The sequence below is a fragment of the Bison bison genome, unplaced genomic scaffold, assembly GCF_000754665.1.
Source record: "Bison bison bison isolate TAMUID 2011002044 unplaced genomic scaffold, Bison_UMD1.0 scf7180017864230, whole genome shotgun sequence".
Taxonomy (NCBI): Eukaryota; Metazoa; Chordata; class Mammalia; order Artiodactyla; family Bovidae; genus Bison; species Bison bison.
This window is the reverse complement of record NW_011494802.1, coordinates 65,104-82,567: the sequence shown is the minus strand read 5'-3', so window position 1 is coordinate 82,567 and position 17,464 is coordinate 65,104. Positions and strand designations below refer to the sequence as shown.

The 17,464-nt window shown below is 39.8% G+C and overlaps 1 protein-coding gene across 3 annotated transcripts in view; it reads left to right on the top strand.

The window, feature by feature from the left end:
• MELK (maternal embryonic leucine zipper kinase) overlaps positions 1-17,464 on the top strand; it is a 72,450-nt gene that overhangs the window by 23,989 nt on the left and 30,997 nt on the right. For all 3 annotated transcript variants that reach the window (XM_010846035.1, XM_010846037.1, XM_010846038.1), the window contains exons 9-10: positions 12,260-12,328; positions 13,864-13,962. In XM_010846035.1, the coding sequence (XP_010844337.1) occupies positions 12,260-12,328; positions 13,864-13,962 (168 nt within the window). The remainder of the gene's footprint in view (positions 1-12,259; positions 12,329-13,863; positions 13,963-17,464) is intronic.

The following is a 17,464-nucleotide window of genomic DNA, read 5'->3' as shown; positions in this document are numbered from 1 at the left end:
TCTATTTCTGCTTTGTTGACTATGCCAAAGCCTTTGACTGTGTGGATCACAATAAACTGTGGAAAATTCCGAAAGATATGGGAATACCAGACCACCTGATCTGCCTCTTGAGAAATTTGTATGCAGGTCAGGAAGCAAGAGTTAGAACTGGACATGAAACAACAGACTGGTTCCAAATAGGAAAAGGAGTACGTCAAGGCTGTATATTGTCACCCTGTTTATTTAACATATGCAGAGTACATCATGAGAAATGCTGGACTGGAAGAAACACAAGCTAGAATCAAGATTGCCGGGAGAAATCTCAATAACTTTAGATATGCAGATGACACCACCCTTATGGCAGAAAGTGAAGAGGAACTCAAAAGCCTCTTGATGAAAGTGAAAGTGGAGAGTGAAAAAGTTGGCTTAAAGCTCAACATTCAGAAAACGAAGATCATGGCATCCAGTCCCATCAGGTCATGGGAAATAGATGGGGAAACAGTGGAAACAGTGTCAGACTTTATTTTTCTGGGCTCCAAAACACTGCAGATGGTGGCTGCAGTCATGAAATTAAAAGACGCTTACTCCTTGGAAGGAAAGTCAATGACCAACCTAGATAGCATATTCAAAAGCAGAGACATTACTTTGCCAACAAAGGTCCATCTAGTCAAGGCTATGGTTTTTCCTTTGGTCATGTATGGATATGAGAGTTGGACTGTGAAGAAGGCTGAGCGCCAAAGAATTGATGCTTTTGAACTGTGGTGTTGGAGAAGACTCTTGAGAGTCCCTTGGACTGCAAGGAGATCCAACCAGTCCATTCTGAAGGAGATCAGCCCTGGGATTTCTTTGGAAGGAATGATGCTAAAGCTGAAACTCCAGTACTTTGGCCACCTCATGCGAAGAGTTGACTCATTGGAAAAGACTCTGATGCTGGGAGGGATTGGGGGCAAGAGGGAAAGGGGACGACAGAGGATGAGATGGCTGGATGGCATCACTGACTCGATGGACGTGAGTCTGGGTGAACTCCGGGAGTTGGTGATGGACAGGGAGGCCTGGCATGCTGCAATTCATGGTGTCGCAAAGAGTCAGACACGACTGAGCGACTGATCTGATCTGATCTGATCTGACTACACAGACCTTTGTTGACAAAGTAATGTCTCTGGTTTTTAATATGCTGTCTAGGTTGGTCAGAACTTTCCTTCCAAGGAGTAAGCGTCTTTTAATTTCATGGCTGCAATTACCATCTGCAGTGATTTTGTAATCCCCAAAAATAAAGTCAGCCACTGTTTCCATTGTTTCCCCATCTATTTGCCATGAAGTGATGGGACCGGATGCCATGATCCTGGTTGCATTATTAAATATTAAATAAGGTAGTCAGAGGTGAGATTTAATCAAGGTTTGGTTAGAAGGAGGTGAGAATGTTAGTCAGGTGGTCATCAGGCAGAGAATATTTCAGTCGAGAAAGCAGAGCAAAGGCTAGTAGGTAGAAGGATGCCTGGGGAGTCAAGGGAGAGCAGAGGGCCCGTGCCACCCAAGCGGAGTAAAGTAGGAGAGCCACAGAAACGAAGTCTCAGAGGCTTGGAGCTCCAACTGCCTTGGGCTCTGTAGCTTTCAAAGATTCTGGCTTTTTCTCTTAAGTGAGATAGGGAACCGCTAGAGGGTTCTGAGCAGAAAACAGACATGGTCTTGTTCAGATTTTATCAAGACCACAGTGGCTACTGTGTGGAGATAGGCTATAAGGAGCAAAGAGGAGAGCTAGGGAGATGAATGAGGGGAATGTGGTAGTGATTTTCAGATGAGATGGTAGCCATTGAGGTAGTGAGAAGTGGTTGGATTCTAGGTGTCTTTTTTTTTTTTTTTTTTTAATTATTTTTAAATGAACACAGAGTAAAACAAAAATTTTATGTGTAACAATTCTACAGATTTTAACACAGAGAGATTCATGTAGCCACCTCCATAGTCAGGATATATGTTTAGACTAATCTGTTGTCTTTTGAAGGTATTGCTAGTGTAATTTGCTGATGGATGGGATGAGGGGAGTAACCTGAGCAACTAGAAAGTTGGAAGTGCCATCAACTGAGATGGAGAAGATTCCTGGTAGAGCACGGATGATAAGGAGTTCAGTTTTGAGCATAACGAATGTGTCTATTTTGTCTAAATTTTTTAGTTTATTGGCATAATGTTGTTTATTTAACCCCTTACAAAGTGTATATCAGATTTTTATGTATTTTTTATAGATTATACTATATAAGGAGTCTTTTATTTTATCTCTTTATGCTACCCCTTTCCCAGTTTTGTCATACAGATGGTAGCATACCACAAACACTGTTCTCTGTCTTGTCTTCTAATGGTATGTGTTGGAAATCATACCATTTCATACCCAGTCAGAACTTTAAATAGAATTTTTTTTTCTTTTTAAAAATAATTTTAATTGGAGGCTAATTACTTTACAATATTGTGGTGGTTTTTGCCATACATTCACATGAATCAGCCGTGGGTGTACATGTGTTTCCCATCCTGACCCACCCTCCCACCTCCCTCCCCATCCCATCTCTCAGAGTCATCCCAGTGCACCAGCCCTGAGCACCCTGTCTCATGCATTGAACCTGGGCTGGCGATCTATTTCACATATGATAATATACATGTTTCAATGCTATTCTCTCAAATCATCCCACCCTCGCCTTCTCCCACAGAGTCCAAAATTATGTTCTTTACATCTGTGTCTCTTTTGCTGTCTCTCATATAGGGTCATCATTACCATATTTCTAAATTCCATATATTCATAGAATTCACTTCATAGAATTTCAGTGTATTGTACTTTATCTAAACCAGCCTTAATTTATGTACCTTAATTTAAATTATGTACTTTAATTTATCTGAAATATAAATTAAAAAAATTTTAAAGATAAATTATATAACCTTAATTTATCTAAACAATCCTAGATTAATGGGTATTTAAGTAGTTTCTAAGTAGTCATTTTGTACATTGTGCATATATCTATAAGAAAATTCCTTAAAGAGTTAGGGGTCAGTTGTTGTTCAGTTGCTCAGTCATGTCTCACTCTTTTGCAACCCCATGGACTACAGCATGCCAGGCTTCTCTGTCCTTTACCAACTCCCAAAGTTTGCTCAAACTCATGTCCATTGAAGTCGGTGATGCCATCCAACCATCTCATCCTCTGTCCTCCCCTTCTCCTCCTGCCCTCAATCTTTCCCAGCATCAGGGTCTTTTCCAGTGAGTCAGCTCTTTGCATCAGGTGGCCAGAGTATTGCAGTTTCAGCTTCAACATCAGTCCTTCCAATGAATATTCAGGGTTGATTTCCTTTAGGATTGACTGGTTTAATCTCCTTCAGTCCAAGGGACTCTTAAGAGTCTTCTCCAGCACCACAGTTCGAAGGTATCAACTCTTTGGTGCTAAGCCTTTTTTGTTGTCCAGCTCTCACATCCGTACATGACTACTGGAAAAACCATAGCTTTGACTATACAGACCTTTGTTGGCGAAGTAATGTCTCTGTTTTTTAATACTCTGTCTAGGTTTGTCGTTGCTTTTCTTCCAAGGAGCAGGCTTTTTTAATTTCATAGGTGCAGTCCCCATTCACAGTGATTGTGGAGCCCAAGAAAGTAAAAGTCCGTCACTGTTTCCATCGTTTCCCATCTATTTGCCATGAAGTGATGGGACCAGATGCCATGGTCTTAGTTTTTTTGAAGGTTGAGTTTTATTTTAAGCCAGTGTTTTTGCTCTCCTCTTTCACCTTCATCAAAAGGCTCTTCAGTTCCTCTTTGCTTTCTGTCATAAGTGTGTCATCTGCATATCTGAGGTTATTGAAATATCTCCCTGCAATCTTGATTCCAGCTTGTGCTTCATCCAGCCTGGCGTTTCACATGATGTAGTCTGCATATAAGTTAAATAAATAAAGTGACAATATACAGCCTTTACATACTCCTTTCCCAATTTTGAACCAGTCTGTTGTTCCATATCCAGTTCTAACTGTTGCTTCTTGACCTGCATACAGGTTTTACAGGAGGCAGGTCAGGTGGTCTGATATTCCCATCTCTTTAAGAATTTTCAATAGTTTTTTGTGATCCACACAGTCAAAACTTGGATCTAACACCTACAAATTTAGTACTAACATACAAATTTCAATGTTCTCTACTTTTATTTATTTATTGAATGCACTAGTGGATTCTGGGTGAATCCTTTGGGAGAGAGGGCTTACTTTAAGATAACATAAAAGTGTTATATCCTAATAGTAGATGTTAGATCCAAGTTTTGATATTTGGGGTAAATCAAATATTTCTGCCATGCAATGAGTAGAAAATATCTAATTCTTGTTCAATAGAGATTTAGCCTTCCTAATTAATATTATTTACTAATATTAAATTAATATTTAAATTAATACTAATATTTAAATTAATATTATTTACTAATACTGTATATTCTTTGTTTCTCTTACTCTGAATTTCATTTTTTAGTTTTTCATGTATTTGCAAGTTGAAAATTGATTCAAATTAGGACTTTTATGCATTATTGTGGAATTTAATTTCACACATTATAGATTTTGAAATTTATTGTAATCTTGGCTCAGAACTATTGTTCCGAGTCACAGTGTAATACAGTCTGCTGGTTGAATCTAATTAAGGTGTCGTATCACTTGCATGCAGTATGTATCTTTGCCTAGAATGTTCTAAAATTCCTCAGTTGGGAATAGCACTTCCCTCAGTCCTTGGTTTGATTGAAAAACCCAGCAGTATTTGACACACTGTATGTAACTCTTGTTTAAAAGGCAGACTTTGTTTAGCTTTTGTGTTTTTTGACTATTTTAACCAAAATGCTAAACTGCAGTTTCCAGCATGGTTACTAATAGACTGAGTGTTAATCTTATTAATGTCATCTCTGTTCATTCCCTATCACTGCATTTTCAAAGAGAAGCATGACTGTACTCCAGGTCTGGGTACACAAACATTAAGGAAATATAACTAATTTAGTAAATGAAAGTTGAGTAGCTTGAAAGTAAAATTGCTTTCTAACAAGTATGGTTTATAATTTTAGGAAATGAGCAAGTTATCTCTTTATGAGATAATACTTTAGAATTACAGAGCTGACTCCAGGACTATTATGTGTTGGAGAGATCACCTGCCTTTCTTAGTACTGTATGGAAAATGAACAATTCCAAGCTCACCGATATTCCCAGGATTATCTTGCTTACTAGCACACAGATCTTTTTTCCTTCCTCCCAATTGGTTTCACCCTGTAATACCTGTTTCTTGCTCTCATTTGCAAGGTCAGCTCTTCAGTAAACAAGAATTCTCCAAAGACTGGATATAAACCAAGGTTAAGGGGCACAGGCTTGGTTGACACAGGGCCTTTTGTGGAGGTGCTCTTCCCCAGCGAAATTGTTCCTTTCAGGCCTTTGTTGTTTGACCATTTATAGATACATACTTTCAGTAGTTAAAGATGGAACCTTTCTCCCTACTTCTAGGTATCCTTAGACTTTCCAGCACAGTACTGTACAATGAGTATTAAATCTTTCTTTACTATCTCTGCCCCTTTATTGCTCTGTCACAGTGTTTCTCAACTTTGGCACCACTGACATTTTGAACTGTATAATTCTTTGTAGTGGGGGACTGTCCTGTACATTGTGGGGTGTTTAGCAGTATCCCTGGCCTTTACCCACTAGATGCCAGGAGCGGCCTCCAAATCATGACAATCAAAAATGTCTCCTGACACTGCCAGATGTCCCCTGGGGGACAAAATCAGCCTCGGTTGAGAACCAGTGCCTTATAACATTGAATAGGTGTTTGATTTCCCTGGCTGAGACACAGTTTCCTCACCTGTGTGATGTGGTTGGTAATCCCTGCCCACCGCACGGGGTAAAATATGTATACAAGTGCTTCGTGTGTTTTTGAGTACTGTGTACAAATGAGTGGTTGGGGTAAGCCTGGCAGCAGAACTCAGCTCTGGACTCCATTTCAGTTAGAGGATGAAGCTGAGAATGTTAGGTCACGGTGCTGGGGCACCGGCTTCGTGCTTCCTTTGTTGATGGTGTTCTACAGAGCTGTTCTGTCCAAATAAGGAAAGTGGGTGGGTGATGTGAGCAGGACTTGACTAGCTGATTTGTTCTTACCAAGTAATCCTGAGATCCTGAGGCAGCTGTGATGGGGCAAAGCACTATTGAGAGGGCAGGTGCATCCTCAGAATGACTCTAGCCGTTTTTACTGTACTGAATATTTAGCACCCTGGCACGTATGGCTTTGGCCGCCATGCCATCTTTGGTCTGCCCTATCTCTCTGCACTTTGTAGCCCTATCTCCCACTTATTTTTATTTCAGATTGAATAAACATTTATTGCCTCTTGTGCAAGCCACTTTGCCAAGTGCTTTCCCATACATCCTCTTTTATTCCTTTTAGTGGAATAATCCCACGTACAGTAATGCCCTGTAAGTAGCATCACTGTACTTGTTTCACAGACAGTAACAGTAGTAATAGTAGTGAAGGCAGCCTTAATAGTACAAACTAGAAGGCAATGGCAACCCACTCCAGTGTTCTTGCCTGGAGAATCCCAGGGACGGGGGAGTCTGGTGGGCTTCTGTCTATGGGGTCGCACAGAGTGGGACATGACTGAAGCAACTTAGCAGCAGCAGCAGCAGATACTGAGTTCTTAATTCTGTGCCTAACCCTGTGCTAAGTGCTTTTTATGTATTAAATCATTGACTGCTAGCAGCAGTTTATGGAGTTGATACTATTATTGTATTTCTTTTCCAGATGAGGAAACTGAGGCACAGCGAGGTTACATAGCCCATCCACACAGCTAGTAAGTGGTAGGTCCTACATTTGGATATAGACAGTTTGTCTCCAGAGCTTACTCTTAGGAAACAGGGTCAGAAAAATGACATAACTTGTACAGGTTCAAGGAGCAGATAAGACGCAGACTGGGATTCAAATACAGAGTATGACTGCAGGCTCTGCCTGTTTCCAGTGCACCAAGCACCATACATCTCATTCACTTGTCCTCCCTGCCTACCTGTGGATAGTATTGCTTCTATAAGTACTAGCTTATAGCACAGCACAGGGGATCTATTAAAAGAGACTTCATGAATTCAAGTTAGGTTGATCAAAGGGATGAGAAATAAGAGGCAAAGGGAAACTTGGAATCAGCCTGGTGGCTCTTGTTATTCAGTTCTTTGGTCTGAAAATTAATTTTTATATCTGATTTCTGTAGAATTCTGCTATTTTTAGTTAAGAGTACTTGTGTTTTGGATGGTAGTTTTGGGATTAAATGGCATAACATTTATAGTTCTGGTTAGGAACTGTTATTTGTGTGTTGGAACAGGCCAGAAAGTGCTGGAATCTGGAACCAGAATTGTCCTTGGGTGGGTAGGTGATGATAGGAGAGAGGTAATGCAAGTAAGTTAAACCCTTAGAGATGGTCTGTTAGTTTTCTACAGTTGTCACAAAGTACTACAAGATGGTGGCTTAAAATGGCAGATATTTATTCTTTCAGTTCTGGAGACTAGAAGTCTAAAACCAAGGTGTCAGCAGGCCACAGTCTCTCTGAAGGATCTGGAGAAACTCCTCTTTTGCCTCTCGCTGGCTTTTTGTGTTTGCTTGCAGTCCTTGGCAGTCCTTGGCTTACAGGCGTGTCACTCCAGTCTCTGCCTCTGTTTTCATGCGGCCTTCTCTCCTGTGTGTTTGTGTCTCTGCATGTAAGTGCCCCCTTCTTATAAGAATACCCCCCAGTTATTTTGGATTTAGGGCCCAGCCTAACCCAGTACATCTTAACTTGATTACTTGTGCAAAAGCCCCTCTTTCCAAATAAGGGTGCGTTCACAGGTTTCAGGTGGACTTAAGTTTTGGGGGGACACTGTTCAACCCTGTGCAGTTGGTGTCCAGAGAGTAAGCAGTAGATGGCTCTGCATCCAGTCAGCATGAGCAGAGACCCTCTGGAGTACATGGAGGTTCTGACCTGTGAGCAAGACAAAGGGCGCTTGAGGCTGTGCAGGTTGTGATTGGAGACTCAGATCATGACTCTGATCAGTGTAAGTAGATGGTAGAGTCCTAACCCCAGGCTGTCTCTGTTTTCTACGGGACCCTGGTAAGAGCAAGCTATGGTATTTAAGCTACCAGGCAAACGATCAGTTTGCCAAGAAAGAGAATGTGTCAGGTACCCAGGGTTTGGATCATGAGAGACATCTGGATGCAGGAATAAGGAAAAGCTGAGATAAGAGAGTGGGGCCAGCCAAGTCACGGCCTGTCCTGCTTGTGACTTGATGCTGAGTCCCAGCAAGGTGGTTGAAGCATCTAAAAATCCCCCCTTCCCAGGGATAAGCCCGAGCCTAGGCAGCACTGAGCCTTCAGTGCTTGGTGAATGAAGGGTGGTAAGGAAAAATGAATTAGAGGCTTCTCATTACAGTTCAGAAACAAACTGTCAGCACTGACATTGGCATGTGTTTAGGTGCCCTGGCAAGGCATAATAGGCATGGGATCTCCGGGTAGTAGTGAGTGCTTTAGATAAAGGAGAATGAAAAATTTAATAACATTAAATGTCATTTGTAAAATGAAAGCTCATGCCCTTCCTAGGAAACACTTTGTAGGTCAACCTGTCTGCTCTCATCAGAGAGGCTGAGTAAGAGGTTGAGTTGCTTTAACATTAGCACCTTTTCTTTTTAAATAAATTGCTTGATAACATTTCTTTAAAACTTTGACTGTTTCTTTAACATAATCAAAGTCCGGCCTGTCATGTAGGTCTCAGATTCTGAGTGATCTGTACTGTCCATTTCTCCCCTCACCTTTAAGCTGGACTGGTTCCTGTGACAGAGAATGCAGTGCTGCTGCTAGTTGATGGCTTCTCCACCTGCCTGCCTCTACGGTTCCAGCCTGGTTCAGTTATTGCTGGGTGTGTGTGTGCGCGCATGTGCATGTACGTACATGCATGCGCGTGTGTGCGCTTGCCCTTGTCCGGGGAGTTTGTAATTTCCTTGGTTCTGTCTCACCGCAGCAAAAATTTGAGCAACGGAGGGACCAGTGTTACAGCTCAGTTTTATTTGGCAAGCAAAGGAAAATACATCCTCGAGGCATGAGGGCTGCTGCTGCTGCTAAGTCGCTTCAGTCGTGTCCCACTCTGTGCGACCCCATAGACCGCAGCCCACCAGGCTCCCCCATCCTTGGGATTCTCCAGGCAAGAACACTGGAGTGGGTTGCCATTGCCTTCTCCAATGCATGAAAGTGAAAAGTGAAAGTGAAGTCGTTCAGTTGTGTTCGACTCTCAGCGACCCCATGGACTGCAGCCCACCAGGCTCCTCCATCCATGGGATTTTCCAGGCATGAGGGTGGGCCGACCCAAAAGATGCGAAGAGAAGAGAGGCCAGCGCGGCTCAATTTTGGCTCCTCTTTTTCAATGTTTTTTCTCCTCCCCCTGAGCCTGCCCTGTGTAAATTGGGCTAGCCTGGAGGGCTGTTTGTTTCTCCCGTCCTTGGACCTTCCTTTGTTCTATTTTCCCGGGCTTTTCCCTTTGTCCTTTAGCCACCACCATTCTGGACTACTTTTTCCTATTCTAACTACCTAACACCCTCATCTCCCTGGACCTGTAATAGATTTCTAATTCAGGATCCTTATTCAGGTAATTTTGTCTTTGGTTAGTTTTGGGGACCCTCTGGATTCTCTCAGACCATGTTCCTTAGTCCCCATAGTTATCACAAACAATTGTGTGATGAATATTACTATTCATAACAGTAATAACTTGTTTATGCCAAATTATTTGCTTAGGATAAATTGCTAGGAGTGTAATTGCTGGATCAAAGATATTTGATCTTGAATGCTTTTTATACATATTTCCACAGTACTCTTCAGAAATGTTTATACTCATTGTATATATAAGTGCTCTTGCCCCTGAACTCTAACATTGGATAATTTTTTTTGAAGTTTATCCATTTAGATCATATTTTTGTTTAAATTAATTACTTTTTTATTACTAGATTAGTTGAACATGTTATCGTGTTTATTGACCATTTAAAAACTCTTGTTTTTGGAATTATGAATATTCTTTGTCCATTTTCTTTTGGAATATATGCTTTTATCCTATTTCTTCATTTATTCAACAAATATTAATTGAGTACCTTTTATGTTAGGGCCAGACAATGTTCTAGGTAAACAGTACAGACAAAATCCCTGTGATTTTTTAAAGAGTTTATATTCTAATGTAAATAGAATACATTAGAATATTTTCTAATGTATAAACAAATATGTAGTATGACATATTTATAAACAAATAAATGTGTGTTTATAAACAAACATGTAGTATGACATATTTAAACAATGAATATGCTGGGTGTGTGTGTGCACACAAAATAAATAAATATGTAGTATGACATATAAACAAATAAATATGTAGAAAATAAACAAATATATAGTATGACAAGTGGAGATAAGGACTGTATAGAAGGTGCCTTGAAAGGGTGGTGGAGATGATGGTGCATGAGGATGCTATTTATAAGGGTGGTTTGGGAAGACCTCGTTGATAACACTGGTATTTAAGGGGAGACCTGAAGAAGGTTAAGGTACAAGCTCTGCTGATATTGAGGAAAGCATAATAGTGGCGGGAACAAAGTGTGCAAAGGACCTAAGGCAGGCCTGTGTTTGACCTGTGGCATGATCATAGTTTGGTGAGTGAGGGAGAGAGTGAGGAGGTGAATTTGAGAGGTAGCAAGGAGTTGGGCCTGGAGCCAGAGTAAGGAATTTGGATTTCATTCTGAGTGAGATAGAGAGCCTTTGAAGAGTTTTGGATAGTGAAGTGGCATGACCTGACCAAATGTTTTGAAAGAACATTGGTGCTGATAAGTAGAAACTAGACTGTGGGGAGCAGTGAAGGGCTCTGGAATACTAGCTGGGAGCCTCTTGCAGTATATCAAATGAAAGAGCCTGGAGGTGTGGGGCAGGTAGTCAGGGGTTTCTGGATAAACAGAGAACCGGTAGATTTGCTGATGGTTTGGATGTGAAGTGTGAAGGAAAGAGGTACTAAAGATGGTCCAAGGTTTCTTCTTGTTTTTGTAAAATATTTGTTTATTTATTTGGCTGTGCTGGGTCTTAGCTGCCACACTCAGGATCTTTGATCTTCACTGTGGCATTGAAGTTCTTTAGTTGCAGCCAGCAGGATCTTTAGTAGTGGCGTGCAAACTCTTAACTGCAGCCTGTGGGATCTAGTTCCCTGATGGGGATTGAACCCAGGCCTCTTGCATTGGGAGTATGAAGTCTTAGCCACTGGACCCCCAAGGAAGCCCATGATCCAAGGTTTCTGACCTGAGGAGTTGCCATTTGCTGTGAAGGGGAAATGTTGGAAGAAGAGGATTGGTGGTGATCTGTGAGAGCTCTTTACATGATAAAGTAGGTTAGTCTTTTGTCATTTAGGTGGAAAGGCTTTTCCCCTACTCAATTTGTTGTTAATTAACTTTGTTAGTTGTGTTTTGCTGTACAGAAATGTCAGCTTTTAATTTTGTCATCTGTTAATCTTTATAGTTTTTGGTATTGCTGTCATGTCTAGACAGGTTCTAAAAACGAATCACCGATGCTTTCAGTATTCTCATGGTTTTGTATTTGCATTTAACTCTTTAATCTGGGTGGAATTAATTTTGATGTATATTGTGAATTACAGTTCAATCTTAATTTTCTCATGCAATTAACCTGTTGTCCTAGCATCATTAAACAGTTTGTTCTCTGCAAAGAGAGATGATTCTGTCATTTCCTTTGAATTGGGAAAGGGGGCGTGTGTGACAGACTGTGTGAAGAGGTCCTGTTCTACATGTGTTAGTCTTTAGCAAGCCCCAGTCTTGTTTTGGTTGATGACTTAGTGACTGTAATGTCTAACAGGTTATAAACATTTGTCTCCTGAGTCTCTTCCATTCCCTAAAGGGGTGGCTTTATGCAGTGGCAGTTCTTCAGTGATAGTGAATTCTGCCTCGTAGATGATATGTGACCTGTTTGTAGCCACAGCCTGTGTCCAATTACCAAATATGCTTTTCTGTGACCTAATTTTGTCAACTGACAATTCTTCTGGGATTATAAACTAAAATTTGCTTTAGCAATATGAACATTGACTACAGTGTATACTTCTGGCCACTAATAATACTGTAGATTCCAAAGGCCTGTAAGATATATGTTTGCCATGTCTTAAAGTTGGGTGAAGTCTTCAAGCTTGGAAGTAAATCTCTAGCATGTTGTTAACTGTAGAAATTTTTGTTAAGGCTGATTGAACCTAAGTCTCTTTAATGCTTTTCTTGTTTTTTGTAGAAAGGGCAATATGACGTTCCAAAGTGGCTGTCTCCCAGTAGCGTTCTACTTCTTCAGCAAATGCTACAGGTAATCTTTCTTATTTATTTTTAAATAATAGAAGTCTATTGCAGCTATTTGATTTTAAGATGTCTGTGGTGCTACTACATTTATACATCACCTTTAAAAAATTCTATTCATTATATCTATTCTGCAGATATTCTCTACTAGTGCTTTCTTTGCAAATGCAATTTTTTTTTTTTTTTTGGCCATACCACGTGGCATGTGGGATCTTCCCTGATTAGGGATCGAACCCCCATCCCCTGTAGGAGAAGTGTGGAGTTTTAACCTCTGCACCTCCAGGGAAGACCTGTATTTTTTTTTTAAAGACAGCTAATATATGTCTTTGGTGATTTGGTTTTTCTTCCCTCTTCTTGAGAATTGTCAGTTTAATCAGCTCTTGCTCCACTGTTTTCTGAGTTCTTGCTCCCATTCTTTGTATGCTAGATATATAGTGGATATGGAATAAATGCTTGAATGAGCTGATGTACAACTGAGTGGGCCCTTAATCTAGTGCTGTGGTTCACAAACTTTAGCATGTACCAGAATTGCCAGATGGGCTTATTAAAACCCAGATTGCTGGGCTTCAAATGGAAAGTGTCTGATTCTATAGATCTGGGGTAGGACTAAGAGTTTGCATTTCTAACAAGCTCCCAGATGACACTGATGCTGCTGGTCTGGGGGGCCACATTTAAGAATCACTGATTTGGTGTAATGACCTCAGAAGGTGAAAGATAGGAGTGCTGAAGGCTAATTATCCTCCCTCCCGATCAATAGGCATGCCACCTAACCTGGTTCTGACCTGAAAATGGGGATTCTGAGCTTGGCCTCACGGCTACATAGTGTTATGTGGATAAAATGAGATTAATAGGAAACACTTTGAAAATATGAGTACCTTATTAGTGCAGTATGTTTTTCATTATTATGTATTTCAGTTTTCCATCTATTAAGCCATCTCTACTTTTTATTCAAAATTTACTTCAAGCTCACCCACCTTGATTAAGTAGGCCAGACCACCAAATCTCCATAATGAGATTGAAAACACTCATCCTTTCTTCTAAACTCCCCAAAACTTAATCTGTGTTGATTAATTTTCCTTTCCTCACATTTGAAAATTACAAATGGAAAAGAAAGGTATGCTTTTCAACTTGTTCTATGTGATTGTAAGCTCACCAGAGGTAGAGATTGCATATTCAGTGTGAATGCCCTGCATTGTGGCTGCTTGAATATTAAATTGGTGAATATTTCCTGTGAATAGGTTTTCCAGCAAAAGACTATTACATCATACAATAGATTGACTGAACTTCATGAATAATGTCCATACCAATGAAGTTCATGTTTGTTAAACATTTATCTTCTAAGCCGTGTTGGTTGCTATAGTTCTCTTGCTTCTATTCCCTTTTTAAAAGAATTTATTCCAAGGCCATTTTAAGGTCTTTGACAGCATTTTTGTGATGATAAAAGTTTACATCTGTTCTGATGAATTTTGAGTTCTCAGGAGAAAAAGGTGTTCTATGCTCTCTATTTGAAATGTTAATCTCCAGCTACCTCTCAATGGCCACTAGGTGGACCCAAAGAAACGGATTGCTATGAGAAATCTCTTGAACCACCCCTGGATCATGCACGATTACAACTGTCCTGTTGAGTGGCAAAGCAATGCTCCTGTAAGTAGAATTAAAAAACAAACAAACAAAAAACTTTGTGTGGATTTAGGATGTACAGTGATGTGTTCTAAGTATAAAAGAAAATATATTTTGTAGACTTATTTGTCAGATTGCTGTTTGGGAGACTGTAACTGAACTATACATTCACCTGTTAATCTCTTGGACAGTGATGCCTAACCAGGCCGGCACATGAGAATCACAAGGACCTTAAAAAGTGCCTGTGCCCCCTCCCACAATGATTAGTAGATATTTAAAAAAACTCCCAGGTGTCTCTCACATAGTCAGGATTGTGAACAGTGCTCTGAGAATCTTGGGCGGGTTACTTAACTTTTCCAAACCTGTATATTCGTCTGTAAAAAGTAGGTTAAACCTGTTCTTTGTCTACTTCCCAGAGTAGTTACGAGGTTGCAGTGGTTCTCATACTTTTAAGTCTGAGGCCCCCTTTATGCTCTTAATATTAATGTATTAAAATATTTATTTGATTCACTTAAAAGTAACAGTACTATACCTGTTACAGTTTATCACAAATAAATATTTTTATGAAAAAAGACTATTTAAAAAATAAATGTGGTGGGAAGAATAGCATTGTTTTACATCTTTGCAAGTTTCTTTAAAGTTTAGCTTAAATGAAGGCACTTGGATCTCACCTGCTTCTGCACTGTCTGTTTTGTTATGTTGTTTTGATTGGAGATCCTCCAGGGTCTGTAGACCACACCACACCCCGAGAACTGGTTTAATATATATATAGGAAAAAGCTTTAACACAGAGTGCTATGCAAGTTTAAGCAATTATATTAACAAACATTCCTACATTACTGTTTTAAAAATATTTTTTAACAAATGGAAGTTTGAACTTGATAAAAATGTGAGCTTTACTAAAGAATATGTGTAATTGAAAAAATTATAGTTAATTTAAAATATTGTTAGTTTTAGATATATAGCAAAGTGATTCAGTTATGCATATATATATATTTCAAATTATTTTCCATTATAGACTATTATAAGATATTGACTGATAGTTCCCTGTATTACGCAGTAAATCTTTACAGTTTATTTTATGTAAGGGGTAGCCACATTTTGTATATTAATAAACTATTGCTACATTAAAAAAAACAAATTTAGTGATTTAAAACCATAATAATTTACATTTTCTGTGGATCAGTAATTTGGGGCTCAGCTGGGCTGTTCTTGTGTGGGTCTTACCTGAGGTCACTCGTGTGGCTGCAGTCAACTGGTGACTCTAACATGGCTGGATTGTGTAAGATTCACTCAAAAGACCAGCTGTTGGGACTCCCCTGGTGCTTCAGTGGTTAAGACTCTATGCTTCTATTGCAGGAAGCATGGTTTTGATCCCTGGTCAAGGAACTAAGATGCCACATGTGACATAGCATGGCCAAAAAAAACCCCATCTGTTTATGCTGGGTATTTGTTGGGTCACATTGTGTCCACAGGCTACTCTGGGCTTCTTGATATGGTGGCTGGATTCCAAAAGAAGCAAGAAAGTGGGCAAGCCCTAACACTCAAGCATTTTTCAAGCCTCTGCTTTCATTGTACTTACTAATGTCTGGCCAAAGCAAGCCACAAGGCAAAACCCAGAGCCAGTATGGAAGGCGTAGGCATCAAAATTGGTACAATTCTTATCCCCTTTTCATAGACAAGGAAATCAATAAGTTAAACATAACTATTTAAGAAATAAATATAGTGAGAAGAGTGGCACTGCTTTATGTCTTTGAAAATTTCTTTAAAGTCTAGCTTAATAGAAGACACTTGGGTATTCATCTGCATCTACACTCTGTTTTGATAACATTGTTTTGGTTAAAGCATATGAAGAAAAGGTAGCCTCACACAGGTGTGTAGTTAGAAAAACACTTTAATGCTTTAAAGGAGAAGTGTTTTAATAGCCTTGTCAGATAATTGGGGATGTTTTTGGTAATCTGAAATGTCTACAGTGATGTGGAGTTTGTGCATGGATCAACAGAGTAGTTTGGAGACACGCCACATTGTAGACCTGATACAGCTGTAGGGTATTTGCTTTCTAGAAGAATCACACCAATAAATATAAATACTTGGAAAAATAGGCTGTTTGTTTTTAACCCCTTCTCACTAGTCTGTCCCCTATTAGGACCACACAGCCTGATCTGAAATCCCTCCTGATTCTCCTGTGATTGTCAGTCTCTGAAATGTCTCTTCTCCCTCTTTCCTTTCACCCTTTAAGACATCTTTAGTATCTACTGAGCAAACACAATTAGAGCAGCAGCTTAATGCTAATAACTGAGAGCCTACAAACAGCAGAACGTATGCTCTCCTAGCAGTGTGGCAGCAGGGCCGGGGAGCTATGCTGTGCCCCTTGTGGGATGGTGACCATGTGTGGTGCCAATGCCTGTGTTCAGCCATTGGGGGTCATCATTTCTCCATGTGTGGGAGGGCTCTGCATGTCTTCTCGGCAGTGATCCTTAACAGGGGAGGATATGCTACTGTTTGCAATAGAATAGATGCCAAAATGAAGAAAATCTCTGATTTCAACAGCACGAAGATTATTTTAAATTGGGGCATTGTATAAAGTAAGATACATAGTTTTGAGGTTTTGAGTGTTCTGAAAATGTATATGATTTCCCTTACATATTAGTATAATAATTGCTCATATATATTGAATACTTACTGTAATAGAAAAGTGTGCTGTTATAGTACTATAGTATAATAATAGAGCCCTTAGGATACTACCCTTAAGGGCTTTATGTTTTTAACTCTTTTAATTCATTTAACCCTCATACAAACCCTCTGAAGTGGGTACTGTTATTGTCCCCATTTGCAAATGAAGCAGTTGAACACAGAATCATGAGATAACTTGCCCAAGGTCAAATAACTAGTAAGTGTAGAACCAGGATCTTAACCCAAACAGAAGGGCTCCAGAACATAATGGATCTGACAGGTCAACAGTTGAAACTCAGGTCCTGTATTCTGTGTAGCGGTAGCCTCTGTGATGAGCGTTACTTGTCTGGTTTCTGTTGGAATAGCTATTGGAACAGAGTCTCAGAAAGGTGGCATTGTGGTGTGGTAGGAAGAACCCTAAGCTAGGGTGAAAAATGCCCATCTTGGGCAAATGGCATAAATTTTTCTGAGTCTGCATTTTCTCACCTCTAATGTGGGTATTCTAATGTCAGCCTCTTCTGTATGTTTGGATTATGTTTTGTCATTTATAGAGAGCTTTAAAAGTAATGTCATTCATCTGTTACATCTGCCTTACTGAGCTATTGCAGGGATCAAATGAGTTATATACAGGAGAGCCATAAGGGATTATTGCTTTTTGAAGTATTCCCTTGCCTGCCTCAATATTGTCTTTCATCAAGGGTGAGCTATAAAAAATAATTCAGATTTACTTGGATATTTAAGGTAGAGATGCTGTTCTCTAACTGTATGCATGTTCTCCTATCATTTTCACACGTAGCTGTAGTACTCAAGTATTGTATCAAATAGAAGTTATATTCAGTTCCATTTTCTGCCCT